The 17,871-nt window shown below is 43.1% G+C and overlaps 1 protein-coding gene across 4 annotated transcripts in view; it reads left to right on the top strand.

Moving 5' to 3' along the window:
• Positions 1 to 8,008: 8,008 nt before the first annotated feature.
• The window catches only part of MRAP (melanocortin 2 receptor accessory protein), a 28,686-nt gene continuing 18,823 nt past the window's right edge, over positions 8,009 to 17,871 (top strand). For 2 of the 4 annotated variants that reach the window (XM_023190425.1, XM_023190410.2), the window contains exon 1: positions 15,086 to 15,191. In XM_023190425.1, the coding sequence (XP_023046193.1) occupies positions 15,086 to 15,191 (106 nt within the window). Of the gene's footprint in view, positions 8,046 to 9,144; positions 9,284 to 15,075; positions 15,192 to 17,871 lie in introns of those variants that run through there. The other 2 variants (XM_023190404.3, XM_023190417.2) reach the window with 2 other exon arrangements.

Here is a 17,871-nt window from a genome sequence, read left to right as displayed (position 1 = left end):
AAAAAAAAAAAAAAAAAAAAAAAAAAAGAAAGAAAGAAAGAAGGAAAGAAATGGCTACAGAATGCAATCACAGTCCATATTTTAATTTCATTCCCTTCCTTACACTAATAGGATGGGATGACAGATCGCTGGAATCAGTCAGCTGGCTCCTTTAGTGTGTAAAGAGCTGCAGCTGCATCTGAGGACCAGTTGATCCACTTCTTTTTTTTTTTTTTTTGAGACAGTCTTAGTCTCTCACCCAGGCTGGAGTGCAGTGGTGTGATCTCAGGCTGGAGTGCAGTGGTGTGATCTCAGCTCAGTGCAACTTCTGCCTCCCAGGTTCCAATGATTCTCGTGCCTCAGCTTCCTGAATAGCTGGGATTACAGGCGCATGTCACCACACCTGGCTAATTTTTTGTATTGTTTGTAGAGACAGGGTCTGGCTATGTTGCCCAGGCTGGTCTGCAACTCAAGCGATGCCCCCCACCTCAGCCTTCTATAGTGCCGGGTTTACAGGCATGAGCCACCACACCTGGCCTGATCCAATTATTGGTAGAAATATGTCTAGGGGCCAAATGGCACCCAAAGCTGCCTTCCCAAGAGAATGCCATGCTGAACATTCAGCCCCAAGGGACCTTCTGCCACCATCCGAGCCCTCCTTAGGGAGATAAAATGTATTGTGGGAAAAGTGTGGATAGATATTTCTAGCTCTGTTCTGGGAGTGAAACAATATCTACAGGAATATACTTCACCTTCTTAAAAATCCTCAGAGGCAAGATGTTCTTTAAATAGTTCTGTTTCCCTCTCCTATTTAGTGTGTGGAATCACGATTTGCTAGTCTTTAACAGAGATGTTTGGTTCTCATGCAAGTTACAAAAGAATAAGGAAAAGAACGTGATTTTCAGCCAAGTCATAATATATTTCATCTGGGAAAGAATCCACACATCTCAGTCTACAAGTGGAAAAGCTCAGGTCTGGAGTGGTTCAGGAGTCATGGATCTAGTTAGTGGCAGAGACTTATGGACATCTGGGCTGATAGATGTCAGGTACCCTTCCTCTCTCAGGAATACTGCGCCTCCTCTCCCCACTCCAACAGTATGACTGTGGGGGGCTCCCACGCTGAAGGTCTTAACTCACTCCTACCCTATCCCAGAGGTGGCTACTACACTCTAGCTGTGGTGATCAGTCTTAGCCACCAGCCACCTTCCTGGCCACAGCAACTGCTTCAAGGTGAGCAGGTGCCCAAACTAGAGCCAGTCTGTGTCCGTCCTGGGATTTTTCATGCCAAAGCTTGAAAGGAGAGTCCTCTGCTCATCCTTTCCTCTTGAATCACGACTCCAGAGCTGTCATCCGCCATGACCCTAGTCATGTGGAACAGCCTGGCGTGACCGTGACCCTCAGAAAGAGACAAGATGCAAGGCGGAGCCCGGGAATCCTAGCAGCACCCACACCCCACTGCTCCCCATCCAGCTCCACGGCCCCCACCTCACAGCATGGTCCCATTAAACCCCACTGGTGTTTAAGCCACTTAAAATTGGGTTTCTGTCACTACCAAAAGAGTCCTGACTGAATGCAGATTCCAGTTCAGAACCTAGGTCTCTGGACCCCAAGTACGGTGGTCACACCAAACTGTTGAAATGTAACACCATGTATCTATAGGCCCGTGTAGTTTTCAAAATACATCTTTCAAGGGGGCTAACTCTGAGAAATTCCAATATCATCAATATCATGTGGGAGAAGAATATGTTTCCAATGTAAAATTCTTTTTTTTTTTTTTTTTTTTTTTTGAGACAGAGTCTCACTCTGTCGCTCTGTCAGGCTGGAATGCCAGTGGCGTGATCTTGGCTCACCGTAATCTCCACCTCCCTGGTTCTAGCTATGCCCCTGCCTCAGCCTCCCAGGTAACTGGGACTACAAGTGCATGCAACCACGCCCGGCTAATTTTTTTGTATTTTTAGTAGATACGGTGTTTCACCATGTTGGCCAGACTAGTCTCAAACTCCTGACCTCAGGCAAACCACCTGCCTCCCTCTCCCAAACTGCTAGGATTACAGGCGTGAGCCACCGCGCCCGGCCTCTCAATGTAAAATTCTTCTATCAGCCCCTCATTCTCTTTCTAAGCACTCCTTTGCTTCCCTGTAGTTCTGTCCTTTTTTTTTTTTTTTTTTTTTTTTTTTGATACAACTGGAGGAAGATGGCTAAGACTGATCACCAGGGCTATGCTATAGCCGTTAGGGAATAATAGGTTTTAGCATCTATGCCAAACACATAAATCTCCCTTTTAACTAAAAGGGTATTTTCTAAACCCAGCACAGACGAATCAGAACATGAATTTTGTGACTTCTGAATCTGGAATAATACCAGAGATGCTTAAGATTACAAATTAAGTATTCTTGGAGAGATTCAAGAAATGTTACATCCATAGCTGAAGGATTGGAAGATAAAGGAATTCACAGAAAATAAAGTAAGTAAGGAATGTAAATGACCAAAGAAAAGACAAGAAGCATAGGTCCAGGAGGCCCAACATCTGACTAATAGGTGGTTCAAATACAGGGAACACAAAATAAAGAGAATAAATCATTAAAGAAATAATACAATTGACTGGGCACAGTGGCTCATGCCTGTAATCCCAGCACTTTGGGAGGCTGAGGTGGGTGGATCATTTGAGGTCAAAAGTTCAAGACCAGCCTGGCCAACATGGTGAAATCCAGTCTCTACTAAAAATACAAAAATTAGCTGGGCAGTGGTGACGCATGCCTGTAATCTCAGCTACTCCGGAGACTGAGGCAGGAGAATCGCTTGAGCCTGGGAGGCAGAGGCTGCAGGCAGTGAGCTGGGATCATGCCACTGCACTCCAGCCTGGACAACAGAGTGAGGTCCTGTCAAAAAAAAAAAAAACCAGCAATTGTCATTGCACTCCAGCCTGGGTGAGAGAGTGAGGCCCTGTCAAAAAAGAAAGAAAAGAAAAGAAAACAAAAGAAAGGGAGAGGGAGGAAGGAAGGGAGGGAGGGAGGGAGGGAAGGAAAGGAAGGAAAGGAGGGAATGCAATTGCCCAGAGCTAAAAGATGAATCTCACATTGGAAGAGCATACTAATTCCATGGCACAAGAAATGAAATAATCTCACACCGAGGCTTAACATTGTAAATTATCAGAACCCCAGCCTCAAGAGAAATTTCTAAAAGTTTCAGAGAAGAGGGAAAAGGTGAAAGAATCAGATCACATTAGACTTCTCATCAGCAACCTGACTTCAGAAGCCAGAAAGCTCAAAGTTCAGTGGGCAGATGATTTTCAGGCTAGAGTTATATACCCATTCCAATCATGATCCAGGTATAATTGACATTCTCAGATGTAACAGAACTTGAAAATTTTTATCTTTTACATAGCTTTTTTTGTTTTGGTTTTTTGACAAGAGTCTTGCTCTGTCACCCAGGCTGGAGTGCAATGGCGCGATCTCAGCTCCCTGCCACCTCCGCCTCCTGGGTTCAAGTGATTCTCCTGCCTCAGCCTCCCGAGTAGCTGGGATTACAGGTGTCTGCCACTACACCTAGCTTATTTTTGTATTTTTAGTAGAGACGGGGTTTCACCAGGTCGGCCAAGCTGATTTCGAACTCCTGACCTCAGACGATCCACCTGCCTCGGCCTCCCAAAGTGTTGGGATTACAGGTGTGAGCCACCGCACCTGGCCACATAGCTTTTCTTATTTGAACATATGCTACAACAAGAAATGTAGAAAGATAGGTCACTATAAAAGAAAAGCAAATATTTAATGTATGAAAAGATTCTCTGCCATGCTCATTTTTAAACTACACTAAAAACCAATAGCTCACCTGTCACTTTGATAAAATCCAGTAGTTTGACAACCTAATCTGTTGTCCATACTATTGCCCAAGAAAACAGGCACTTCCATACATTGTTGATGGAAATGTAAGGTATTATAACCTCTTTGGAAAGGAATTTGGCAACATCTAACACCATTGCATACGTATGTATCCTCTCTCTCTCACACACACACACATACACACACACACACCTCAGATCCAGGAATTGATTCCAAAAGTACACTCACAAAAATATTGTAAAACATGAACACAAGACATTGCAGCACTACTTGAAATAGTGTAGTAGTGGAGTACAGCCACACAATGGGAGCATTACATACCTGTGAAAAAGAGAGAGGCTTATTTCTACATGCCATGGAGGGGACACCAGAATAAACAGTTAAGTAAAAAAAGGCAGGCTGGGTGCAGTGGCTTATGCCAGTAATCTTAGCACTTTGGGAGGCCAAGGTGGGGGGATTACTTGGGTCCAGTAGTTCGACACCAGCCTGGATGACATGGCAAGACCTGTCTCTACTAAAAATACAAAAAAAGTTAGCTGGGCATGGTGGTACATGCCTGTAGTCTCAGCTACTCAGGAGGCTGAGGTGGGAGGATTACTTGAGCTTAGGAGGCAGAGGTTACAGGGAGCCAAGATTGCGCCACTGCACTCCAGCCTACACAACAGAGCAAGACCCTGTCTCAAAAAAATAAAACAATGTTTTTTTAAACTGTAATTTGCTAATAGACATCTAAAGAAAGGTAGAGGGAAGACATTAATATACATACATATTTACTTATATTTTTAAAAATTGAAGGATATACCAAAAACTTTTTTAAAAAGTGCCTACTTAGTTGAGAGTAACAAAAACGCAGAGGAGGAATAGGAACTGTGGATCCACAAGTGTACCTTGTCTTGTATATTTGGCTTTGGAATCATGTAACTATTTGACATAATTATAAAACAAAATCTTTTTTTAAAAAGCAATCTCTAAATATGTAGATATCAAATATATCTAAGTGGATGGCATAGCTGCATGGAGAAGAACTATTCTGAGTAATTTTAAAACACGAACTTGAAAATACATATCTCATGAGATATGCCCTAAGTACCAAAATAAATAAATAAATTTCTGCCATCTCTTTCCCAAAAAGATTTAAACCACTTTTAGTAAGCATGTTGTTGTTGTTAGAACTGATATTGTTAGATGCAAAAAATAAAATAAAATACTGACGAATATACCTAACCAAAAAGGTGAAAGACCTCTATAAGGAAAACTACAGAACACTGCTGAAAGAAATCATAGCTGACACAAACAAATGAAAACATATCCCATGCTCATGTATGGGTAGAATCAATATTGTCAAAATGACCATACTGCCAAAAGCAATCTACAAATTCAATGCAATTCCCATCAAAATACCACCATCATTCTTCACAGAACTAGAAAAAACAATCCTAAAATTCATATAGAACCAAAAAAGAGCCCACATAGCCAAAGCAAGACTAAGTAAAAAGAACAAATCTGGAGGCATCAAATTGCCTGATTTCAAACTATATTATAAGGCCATAATCACCAAAACAGCATGGTACTGTTATAAAAATAGGCACATAGACCGATGGAACAGAATAGGGAACCCAGAAATAAACCCAAATACTTAGAGTCAACTGATCTTTGACAAAGCAAACAAAAATATAAAGTGGGGAAAGGACACCCTATTCAACAAATGATGCTGGGATAACTGGCAAGCCACATGTAGCAGAATTAAACTGGATCCTCATCTCTCACCTTATGCAAAAATCAACTCAGTATGGATTAAGGACTTACATCTAAGACCTGAAACTTTACAAATTCTAGAAGATAACATCGGAAAAACCCTTCTAGACATTGACCTAGGCAAAGATTTCATATCCAAGAACCCAAAAGCAAATGTAACAAATACAATGATAAATAGGTGGGACTTAATTAAACTAAAGAGTTTTTGCATGACTAAAGGAACAGTCAGCAGAATAAACAGACAATCCACAGAGTGAGAGAAAATCTTCACAATCTATACATCTGACGCAGGACTAATATCTAGAATCTACAAAGAACTCAAATCAGCAAGCAAAAAACAATCCCATCAAAAAGTGGGCAAGGACATAAATAGACAATTCTTAAAAGAAGATATACAAATAGCCAACAAACATATGAAAAATGCTCAACATCACTAATAATTAGGGAAATGTAAATCAAAACCACAATGCAATACCACCTTACCTCCACAAGAATGGCCATAATCAAAAAATCAAAAAATAGTAGATGTTGGCGTGGATGCAGTGAACAGGGAACATTTCTACACTGCTGGTGGGAATGTAACTAGTACAACCACTATGGAAAACAGTGTGGAGATTCATTAAAGAACTAAAACCATTTGATCCAGCAATCCCACTACTGGGTATCTATCCAGAGGAAAATAAGTCGTTATATGAAAAAGATAGTTGCACACACATGTTTATAGCAGTACAATAGCAATTGCAAAAATGTGAAACCAGCCCAAATGCCCATCAATCAATGAGTGGATAAAGAAACTATGGTATATATATATACACATACACATACATACACACACACACATGGAATACTACTCAGCCACAAAAAGGCATTTGCAGCAACCTGGATTGGATTGGAGACTATTATTCTAAGTGAAGTAACTCAGGAATGGAAAACCAAACATCGTATGTTCTCACTCATAAGTGGGAGCTAAGCTGTGAGGATACAAAGGCATAAAAATGATACAGTGGATTTTGGGGACTCGGGGGAAAGGGTGGGAAGGGGGTAAGGAATAAAAGACCACAAATTGGGTTCACTGTATACTGCTCAAGTGATAGGTGCACCAAAATCCCACAAATCACCACTAAAGAACTTACTCATGTAAGCAAATACCACCTGTTCCCCAAAAACCTATGGAAATAAAAAGGTTTTGAAAAAAAGAACAAAAATAATAAATTATTCCGAAGACAAAATAGAATTGATATTGCTATTCTGAGGTTGTTTGTGTGTACATTGTATATTGAGTAATTATGTTAGTCTTGTTGGGAATGTAATTTTACGTTTTGGAGAAAGAGATATAGCTAAGAAAGATAAGGTTAAGTAAAAACTCCATGCTTGTGATTTTGAAGTGGAAGCATCAGTATGAACTCATGCTATTTTTTATCTCAAAAAATAAATATTTCCTAGCTCTCTACATTGAATAGGTCTAAACATTATAACCAACTCAGTAGCAACAAGCACCCCTATCATCTAGACTGTCATAGCTAAATACCATTTTCTACTAAGAACTGGGATTCCTTCGAGAAATGACTGAATTCAAGGTTCGCAGGGGTATCCAGTCTTTTGGCTTTCCTGGGCCACACTGGAAGAAGAGTAATTGTCATGGGCTACACATAAAATACACAAATAGTAACAATAGCTGATGAGCTTTAAAAAAATGCAAAAGAATCTCATAATGTTTTAAGAAACTTTCTGAATTTGTATTGAGCCACACTCAAAGCCATCCTGGGCCACATGTGGCCCATGACAAGCTTGTTCTAGGACAAGAAACGTACAAAATGTACATAGATTTAAGTTCAAAAATGCATACACACACACACACACACTCTTTTTTGAGACAGAGTCTCACTCCATTACCCAGTCTGGAGTGCAGTGGCACGATCTTGGCTCACAGCAACCTTCACATCTTGGGTTCAAGCAATTCTCCTGCCTCAGCCTCCTGAGTAGCTGGGACTGACTACAGGTGTGCGCAACCATGCTCGACTAATGTTTGTATTATTTTAGTAGAGACAGGGTTTCACCCTGTTGGCCAGGCTGGTCTCAAACTTCTGGCCTCAAGTGATCCTTCCACCTTGGCCTCCCAAAGTGCTGGCATTAGAGGCATGAGCCACCATGCCCAGCCCCAGAAATGTATAATAATTTTTTTAAGCTTCTTATTATTTACTGTTGGAAGACACTACACAGGGATAAATAGGTGTGGCATAAAAGACTTTCAGGGTCAGGGCAGTGAAACTACTTTGTATGATATAATTATGGTGGATACATGTTATTATACATTTTCCCAAACCCATAGAATATACAACAGTGAACCCTAATGTAAACTATGGACTCTGGGTGATAGTGGTGGGTCATTGTTGGTTCATCACTTGTAACAAATGTACCACTCTGAGGCAGCATGTGGATAATGGGGAGGCTATACAGGTGTGTGGGCTGGAGGTATATAGAAAATCTGTTCCTTTTTCTCAATTTTGCTATGAACATAAAACTACTCTTTAACAAAAAAGGTTTATTAGAAAGAGAGAGAATAAGAATAGGAAGGAGAAGACACCTGTAAATTTAACAAGACTTCAGAGACACATCTCCCATCAAACAATTGCAAAACATGGCCCTTACTTGCTCCCAATTTGAGCAAATTAACTATAAAAAAATTATGAGACAAATAAAGAAAATGTGAACATTGACTAGATATTTGATTCAATTAAATAATATTCAGGTGGGATAATATGGTTTTGTTTAAAAAAAAAACCCTCCTGCAGAGATACATACAGAAATATTTGCAGATGAAATGATATACTTTGAATTTGCTTCACAGTAATCCAGGGTTGGAGACGTGCGTAGGGTTACAGATGAAACTAAATTGGCCTTGGCCATGATTTGATAAAAACTGTTCAAGTTGAGTGATGGTTACATGGAAATTAATTATGCTTTCTCACTGCTTTTGCAAATGTTGAAATTATCTACGATAAAAATTGACTTTTTAACAAAGTTATGCAAATTTTGCAAGTACTCTGATATATACCTATGTTTGTTTCGATATTAAAATGTAACTTTTTTTTCTTTGAGTTGGAGTCTTGCTCTGTCCTCCAGGCTGGAGTGCAGTGGCGTGATCTTGGCTCACTGCAAACTTTGCCTCTTGAGCTCAAGCCATTCTCTTGCCTCAGCCTCCTGAGTAGCTGGGATTACAGGTGTGCACCGCCACGCCTGACTGATTTTTGTATTTTTAGTAGAGATGAGGTTTCACCATGTTGGCCAGGCGGGTCTCGAACTCCTGACCTCAGGTAATTCACCTGCCTTGGCCTCCCAAAGTGCTGGAATTACAGGTGTGAGCCACCATGCCCAGCCATTAAAATGTAACTTTTATAGCAAAAATCTTTAATAAAAACATGGGCACTCCAGAAAGAAGTGTGTTTATTTTGAGGATTTATATTCCCAGGAAGTGACATTGTTTGCCCAGTGCAGAGGATGATTCGTGGCCCCCAAAAATATCTACATTCTAATCCCCTAAGCCTGTGAATTTTACTTTGTGTGGCAAAAGGGACTTTGCAGATGTCATTAAGGATTTTGAGATGGAAAGTTTATCCTTGATTACCTGCACGGGCCCAGTATAATCACAACTGTCCTTATAAGAAGAGGAGCTTTGGAAGAAGGGAGAGTTGACTACGGAGAGGGAAAAGGTGATGTGATAATGAAGTAGGGGAGAATGACAGCGTGGAGGGGGCCATGAACCAAGGCATGAGGACAGCCTCCCAAAGCTGGACAGGGCAAGGAAACAGATTCTCTCCTGGGGCCTCCAGAAGGAACCAGTCCTGGCAACACCTTGTTTGAGCCCCATAAGACTCATTTCAGGCTACTGGCCTCCAGAACTGTAAGGCAAAAAAAGAAATAGAAATTGACATAAGGTAAGACATCCAACCTGTGTTGTTTTAAGCCACCAAGTTTATAGTGATGTGTTGTAGCAGCCATCGCACATTCATGCACCCAGTTTGCAGATCTCAGGGGTACTGGAGACTACTGTATCTGGCTGTATCCAGCTCTTCGCCTGGAAAATGAGGTTCCCACCACCTGAGACCTTAGTATTGTGAGAATTGCCTAAGGCACCTTGTCCAGGTCATCGTTCAATAAACGTTTGTGCCGTCTTGCTCCCTAGATTTCTCCCTTCTACCTTTCTCTCCACACTCTATCTGTAGTTGCAGTGTAATAGAAAACATCCTAGAAAAAACAACTTCGCCTTCAAGCTTTGGGTTACAAATTAAAGAGAGAAGAAAAACACTGCTAACAGTCAAGGTCTTTGAGGTATTTGTTAATGTAAGTATGTCATTATTATCTTAGAGTTAACCTTGATGGCAGTATCACTTCTTACTAATGTCAAAGGGGCAATATTTTTTTAAAACCTGTTTTTCTACTAGGGTGCTTGCATGGATCTTTCTTTTCTAGTCAGTCTCTGCTTGTCCATCATGGATATTTTAAAATCTAGATTATTATCAGACAAATAAATTCAACTTAATAATCAGTATTCTGTCAGACAGAAGTGAAAATTACAAAGTAATAAAATTACACTCAACTGGAAAACGTAGGAAGGTCTTTTAAATTTTATCCATTCTGTAGAGGTATCTCCTGTTTGTTTGTTTTTTGTTTTTTGAGGCAGAGTCTTGCTCTGTCACCCAGGCTGGAGTGCAGTGGCACAATCTTGGCTCACTGCAAGCTCTGCCTTCTGGGTTCACACCATTCTCCTCCCTCAGCCTCCTGAGTAGCTGGGACTACAGGCGCCCGTCACCACGCCTGGCTAATATTTTTGTATTTTTAGTAGAGACGGGGTTTCACCATGTTAGCCAGGATGGTCTCGATCTCCTGACCTTGTGATCCACCCGCCTTGGCCTCCCAAAGTGCTGGGATTACAGGCGCGAGCGACCACGCCCGGCCAGGTATCTTCTGGTTTTATTTGCATCTCCCTGATGACTAATGACTTGGAGCGCTTTTTCATGTGCGTATTGGCTATTCACCTACCTTTCTTTATAAAGTATCTGTTCAAGTCTATGGCCAATTTTTTAATTGGGTTATTTGTCTTTTTATTATTGATGTATATATTCTTGGTATAAATTCCTTAGTAGATATATAATTTTTAACTTTCTTTCTTTCCAGTTTGTGGCTTGCCTATTCATTTTCTTAGTAATCTCTTTCAATAAACAAAAGTTATAAATTTCTGCCGAATGTAATTTATCAATATATCCATTTCTACAGTTTGTAAAGCTGCTGGGATGATGATTGGGATTGCAGTGAAGGTGATCAATTTGGGGCCATTTAACATCTTAATAATACTGAATTTTTCAAACCATAAGCTGGTGTCTCTCTCCATATTTTAAGTCTTATTTCATCTCAGTAACATTTTGCAGGTTTTACTCTGGCACATATTTTGTTAATTTTATTCCTATATATTTTATAATTTTTGACACTAACAGAAAACATTTATCATAGTATCAAAAAAGCATAAGTTACACTTAAAAATAATGTGTATTCTGCAACTGTTGAATATAGTAATTCTATCCAAGGCAACTAGATCTAGGTGACAGATAGTTGTATCGCTACTGGCAGCAAATTTCATACGGGTCTGCAGCAATCTCAATCCTTGCCTCCTCAGAAGAAAGAATTCAACTAGGGGGGGCAAGGCAGGAAAAGAGATGGAAGCAAGTTTTAGAGCAGGAGTGGGAGCTTATTAGAAAGCTTTAGAGCAGGAACGAAAGAAAATAAAGTACACATGGAAGGGGGCCAAGCAGGCACCTGGGGAGATGAAGTGCACGGCTGGACCGTTTGACTCGGGGCTTCATACCTGGGCCTGCTTCCGGGGTCTTGCATTCCTTCTCCCCTGATTCCTCCCTGGGGGTGGGCTGTCCACATGCCATGCTTGAGCCCACGCGCCCAACTCCTGAGATCCTATCAGGAAGCTGCTGACCGGTTTTAGGTGTTTTCTATCTATTGGGAGCCTGCCTTTCCCTCGTGCCACCTGGGACCAATTATGACTTTAGAGAGATAGTTAACAACAGCCTAACCATCACTTGATGGTGGCCCGACACTCCCCGTGTATGTGTGGGCGGAGCCCTCTCCTGCCTTGCTCATACCTGACTAGCTACCCATTGTAACAGTATTAGTCTGCTCGCTCTGCCCAACTAGCCCAAACTCCCACAGAATAGGTGTCTTAACAGAAATATGGCCAGGCATGGTGGCTCACGCCTGTAATCCCAGCACTTTGGGAGGCCAAGGCAGGCATATCTCCTGAGGTCAGGAGTTCGAGACCAGCATGGCCAACATGATGAAACCCCCATCTCTACTAAAAATACAAAATTAGCCAGGCATGGTGGTGCCTGTAATCTCAACTACTTGGGAGGCTGAGGCAGAAGAATTACTTGAACCCAGGAGGCAGAGGTGGGAGTAAGCCAAGATCAAGTCACTGCACTCCAGCCTGGACGACAGAGCAAGACTCTGTCTCAAAAAAAAAGAAAAGAAAAGAAAAGAAAAATCCAGAAATGTTATTTCCTCACAATTCTGGAGGCTGGAAGTCCAAGTTCAAGGTGTAAGTGGCCTGGTTTCATTCTGAGGCCCCTTGCAATAGTCAATGGCCATCTCCTCCCTATGTCTTCGCTTCATCTTCTTTCGGTGCTATCCCAACCTCCTCTTCTTATGAAGATACCAGTCATCTTGAATTAAAACCCATTGTCATGGCTTTTTAACCTAATAATCTTTCTGAAGATCCTATCTCCAAATCCAGTCACATTCTGAGATACTGGGGGTAAAGGCTTCAACTTAGGAATTTGGGGGAGCACAATTCAGCCCAGAATAGTGGTGTTATTTGCACAGTGTTGTACACACCTGGGAGGCACATGTACAGCAGTGTACACAGAAACATCTGGAAGTACACAGGTGGGTGCATGGTGTGGGGGATGTCTTTGTGATATTTTGATATAAGAAACACGTAGAGTCATGTGTCACTTCACGACGGGGATACATTGTGAGAACTGCATCGCTAGGTGATTTCGTTATTGTGTGAACACCAGAGAGAATAACTTAGACGAATCTAGAGGGCACAGCCTACCACACACCTCGGCTGTACGGCCCAGCCTATTGTCCCCAGGCTACAAACCTATTGTCACTATGCTGAATGCTTTAGGCAATTATAACACAATGGTAAGGATTTATGATAGTATTATGATATTATTAGTGTTAGATATAAACATATCTAAACATACAAAAGATACAGTAAAAAAAAAAAAAGTATAAAAGATTAAGGAAAAAAATAGTACATGTGTATAGGGTCCTTACCTGAATGACTCCTGTAGGCCTGGAAGTTGCCCTGCATGAGGCAAGGAGTGGCGAGTGAATGCAAAAGCCTAGGACATTCCTGGATACTACTGTAGACTTTACAAACACCACACTTAGCGTATACTAAATTTATTTATAAAATAAAGTAAATGTGCAATGATGTTATGTTGGCTACAGCGTCACTAAGTGATAGGAATTTTTCAGCTCTATGATAATCTTATGTGATCACTGTTCTATATGGAGTTGGTCATTGATGGAAGCATTATTAGTCAGCATTTGACTGTATTTGATCTTTGTCCCTGGTAGCACAGAACTCGTAAAACTTGCAATATCTGAGTAATGGAGTAAGAGGAGCATCTTCTGTTATTCAGCATAAGCCACTTTCAACTCTACCTGAGTTTATGCTAATGAGGTGGGGGCTGGTTGTCAGAGGAACCCACCATATATTAGAGGGTTGCAACGTTCCCTCCCACCCTGGAAAGGGGAGAGGGGCTGGGGATTGAGTTCATTCACTGAGAGCCAGTGATTTCATCAATGCTGCCCACATAATGGAATATAATAATAATCTAGATGGCATAGCACATGATAAAACCCTACAAAAACCCTCCTCAAGGGGGTTCAGAGAACTTCCAAGTTGCTGAACACGTTGAGGTGCTGGGAGGGTGTGCACCTGGATCAAGCGTGGAAAAATCCGTGCCCCTTCCCATATCCTGCCCCATGTCTCTCTTCCACATGGCTGTTCCTGAGTTGTATTCTTTTATGACAAACCAGTCATTTAGTAAGTGAACTGTTTGTCCTGAGTTCTGTGTATGAGCCATTCTAGCAAATGACATAGTGTCAGGATTGAGTTACATTGTAGGACACCCAGCCAGTGTCTGCCAAGAATAGAAAATTGCTTGGTATGGAAAAGCCCACACGTCTGGCGTCAGAAGTGTAGGGCGTAGTGGGACCAGGGGTTTTGTTTTACTGTTCAAGTGGATCTTTCGCCCCTGCCTTTGGAAACACAAGGGCTTCATTCCTCCCCTTCTGGTCAACTGAACTACCCTCAAAGTGCTCCCCAAGGAATGCCTCAGGCATGGCAAGCCTCAGCAAAACCAGCAGAGGGGCTCAAGTTATCTGGGTGGACTGTCTACACTGTCAACACCCAGCTTTATTCTGACTGTGTGGACCTGAATCAAGAACACAAGAAAGCTGGGCGTATTGGAGGGAAAGGTCCCATAAGCTGTATGTTTTGGCCTCCTAATTCTCAAAGGCTAAATTCTAGGGTTCCTGTCACCTGTGGTCCTGCTCATTCCAGATGTTCAGAATGTTCCTCTTGTTAGTGTCTGAGGATCTTAGAAGAGGGTGTGGAATTTGGAGTCAAGCCCTACAGAAACCCAGCAGAATCTGCGTCACGTGTGGTATCAGCCAAGAGCTGAGTGGACTCTGTTTCCCAAGAGCTCGAACCACATGGGGTCGTGGCCCAGATAAACAGCCTTTTGAGTTTGAACAAATGCAGCCCGCTGGTTGGTTCTTGGGGGCTTAGATATAAGCGGAGAGGTGCACTCTGTTGGGGCAGGGGGGCTCTCTTTTGGTTTTAATTAACTGGCTATGAGTACGACAGAGGTTTTTACCAGTTCATGGCTGACATCACTCAATTTCTGCCCTCAGATTTTGAATCTAAGCCAGCAGTTCAGTGGTTGCTCAACAGCATCAAGAATTGCTTAAATATAAGTCAAGGGCACTGTCAGGCTTACATTTTGATTCTTTTAACTTTTCAAGTATTTAGGGCAAAAAGTGATTGTCTTTCCATTCCTACTGGGCATTTTCTAAGGGGCCCTGGGTGTCTATTTCCTGCCCAGCTCCCTGTCCTTACACAGAGGGGCATCCTAGGGCTGCCCTGGAAAGCCGCTCTCCCGCCTCTCTGCTCTGTTTGCTTTGGAGTTTTATCAAGGAGCGGCAGGATGGGAGGCTCTGCTGGATGCTGGTGATGTGAGGCACAGCCCCCTGACCTTTCTTCCAGCCAAATAGCTCTGATAAGTGGGCAGACCTTGAGCCTAGAGACCCACAGACACACTTGGACGATTCCTGCAGAAATCAGTGGGGCAGTCTCCTCCCAGGGGCTCGGTGCCTGGCTCCAGAGGCAAGGCTGCTGGCCCAGACGCTGACTGCCCAGTGCCACAGACATGGCCAACGGGACCAACGCCTCTGCCCCATACTACAGCTATGAATACTACCTGGACTACCTGGACCTCATTCTCGTAGACGAGAAGAAGCTGAAAGCCCACAAACGTAAGTCTAAACTAGGGAAGCTGGCCCAACAGAGGCTGGGGGCCAGCCCGAATGACTGGCCACTCCCGGCTTTCTCTGCATTCACTTATTAACTCCAGTAGATATCACGGGAAAGCAGCAATGTGGCTAGTTCACTTGTAGATATAAACGAATGGCGCCGGAAGAGAAATTGTATCTGTTAACTTCTGTAATAAGCTTGGAATTAACCTGCTAAGTCACGAAGACACTTTGGAAGCAGAATTTTTATTTTTATTTTATTTTATTTTATTTTGGAGATAGGGTCTAGCTCTGTTGCTTAGGCTGGAGTGCAGTGGCGTGACCATAGCTCACTGCAGCCTTGACCGCCCTGGGTCAAGCAATCCTCCTACCTCAGCCTCCCAAGTAACTGAGACTACAGGCACATGCCACCACACCTGGTTAATTTTGTGTATTTTTTATAGAGACATGTTATGTTACCCAGGCTGGTCTGGAACTCCTGGCCTCAAGTGATCCCCCCATCTCGGCTTCCCAAAGTGCTGAGATTACAGGTGTGAGTCACTGCACTGGGCCAGAATATTCTTTTAAAGACAGATTTCTTGCTTAATTTGTTTGGGGCTCCAATAAGCTGAGCGAGTTTCCTCAAATTAAAGATTTGCCTTTTCCATTGTCTGTATTTAGATTTGGGACAGTTATTCTCTCCATCTTTAAGACGCAGGATTTAATAATTGTTACTAAAATGCCAACATACATTTAATCGTCATGGTCTCAGCAAGGACAAACCAGCATGACTTTGCTTCTTTTTGCTCATCTGCCCTCGGGTTCCTTATCTCTTGGCTAACGTGGCATGTGTGGACAATCTTCTCTGAGGAGTCCAGCTACTCAATCACAATGACAAGTTAGATGAGGAAGTGAGCATGAGAAACAAAACGAAAACAAAGCCTGGGAAGACTGGATCTCAGCCCTGGAAACCCATGCATTACCTATCCCATAGGAAGTCTTGGCTTCCTTGGGTTTTCACTCACTGTAATCACATGCTGTCTGTCAAACAGTAAATGCAGGGCTGGGTGCCATTGCTCACACCTGTAATCCCACCAACTAGGGAGGATGACTTGAGGCCAGGAGTTCGAGGCCAGCCCGGGCAACACAGTGAGACCCCCTCCCCCCATCTCCACACACACACACAGAAAAAGTAAACACAGATCAGGCACGGTGGTAATCCCAGCACTTTGGGAGGCCGAGGCGGGTGGATCACTTGAGGTCAGGAGTTTGAGACCAGCCTGGCCAACATGGTGAAACCCTATCTCTACTAAAAACACAAAAATTAGCTGGGTGTGTTGACACATGCCTGTAATCCCAGCTACTCGGGAGACTGAGGCACAAGAATCGCTTGAACCCAGGAGGTGGAGGTTGCAGTGAGATGAGGTCACACCACTGCATCCCAACCTGGGCAACAGAGCACGACTCCATCTCAAATAATGATAATAATAATAATAATAATGTTTTTGCTTCAAAAGTATCTTCATTTCTTAGGAGGTGAATTCCAAATTTATGACAGAAGATAACAGACACCATTTCACCTCCAAGCCCCTCAGGGTGTTGGGGTCCTTGACACCCACAGAGAGAGATACTTCTTGGGGTCTTTTTTATTCCTATTTGTGTCACAGTATCCCAGTCTTTATGTTTTATTTGAATGTAATTTCTATTTTCCCTAGAAGAGAAGTTTGGGGCTAGACAAAACTCCCCCTACCCCCCACAACACACATAAGAATGTTTAAACTCCGAATAGGTGGTTGTTGAGTTTTTTTCTAGGGAACCCACCAGGAGGCAGGGGCTAGGCAGAGGCCAGGCACGTGGACTGCTGAGCTAGTCGGCTGGATTCACATCTTGGCTCTGCCACGTCCGGGCCGTGCTCCCCTGGGCAGGTCCGTTACCCAGGCTAGCCAGATTCAAGCAGAGAGAATGAGAGCCCCATCTCAATGGGAGAACTGTTGAAAATATGAGGTGGTCTTTAATTCACCACAAACAAGAAAAATGTGGCAGATGGTAATATGTGCTCCATACAGAAAAATAAAACTGGGCTGGGCACGGTGGCTCATGCCTGTAATCCCAGCATTTTGGGAGACCGAGGTGGGTGGATCACGCCTGAGGTCAGAAGTTCGAGGCCAGCCTGGCCAACATGGTGAAACCTCGTCTCTACTAAAAATATAAAAACTTAGCTGGGCATGGTGGTAGGTGCCTGTAATTCCATCTACTTGGGAAGCTGAGGCAGGAGAATTGCTTGAACCTGGGAGGCGGAGGTTGCAGTGAGCTGAGATTGCACCATTGCACTCCAGCCTGGGCAACAAGAGCAAAACTCTGTCTCAAAAAAGTAAAAAATAAAACTAGAGGGGGCAGCTAGGGAGAGCAGAGACCCTAGGAAAGATTGCCACTGTGAACAGGGCACCAGTGAAGGCCTCCCCAGGGTCCCTGGGAGGAGGTGAGCCATCACGATGGCGCCTGGAGGAGGTCTCAGAAGAAGCCTCCCATGCAGCAGGAATAGCAGGGCAAGGGCTCCAGGGCAGGCGAGCACCTGGCATTTTCAAGGAACAACAAAGAAGTTGCAGTGACTCTCTCTTTCTTCCCTTCCCTTCCCTTCCCTTCCCTTCCCTTCCCTTCCCTTCCCTTCCCTTCCCTTCCCTTCCTTCCCCTCCCCTCCCCTCCC

Source organism: Piliocolobus tephrosceles, chromosome 19 (genome assembly GCF_002776525.5).
Source record: "Piliocolobus tephrosceles isolate RC106 chromosome 19, ASM277652v3, whole genome shotgun sequence".
Classification (NCBI taxonomy): domain Eukaryota; kingdom Metazoa; phylum Chordata; class Mammalia; order Primates; family Cercopithecidae; genus Piliocolobus; species Piliocolobus tephrosceles.
The sequence above is the reverse complement of the archived record's forward strand: the minus strand, read 5'-3'. Positions and strand labels throughout refer to the sequence as shown.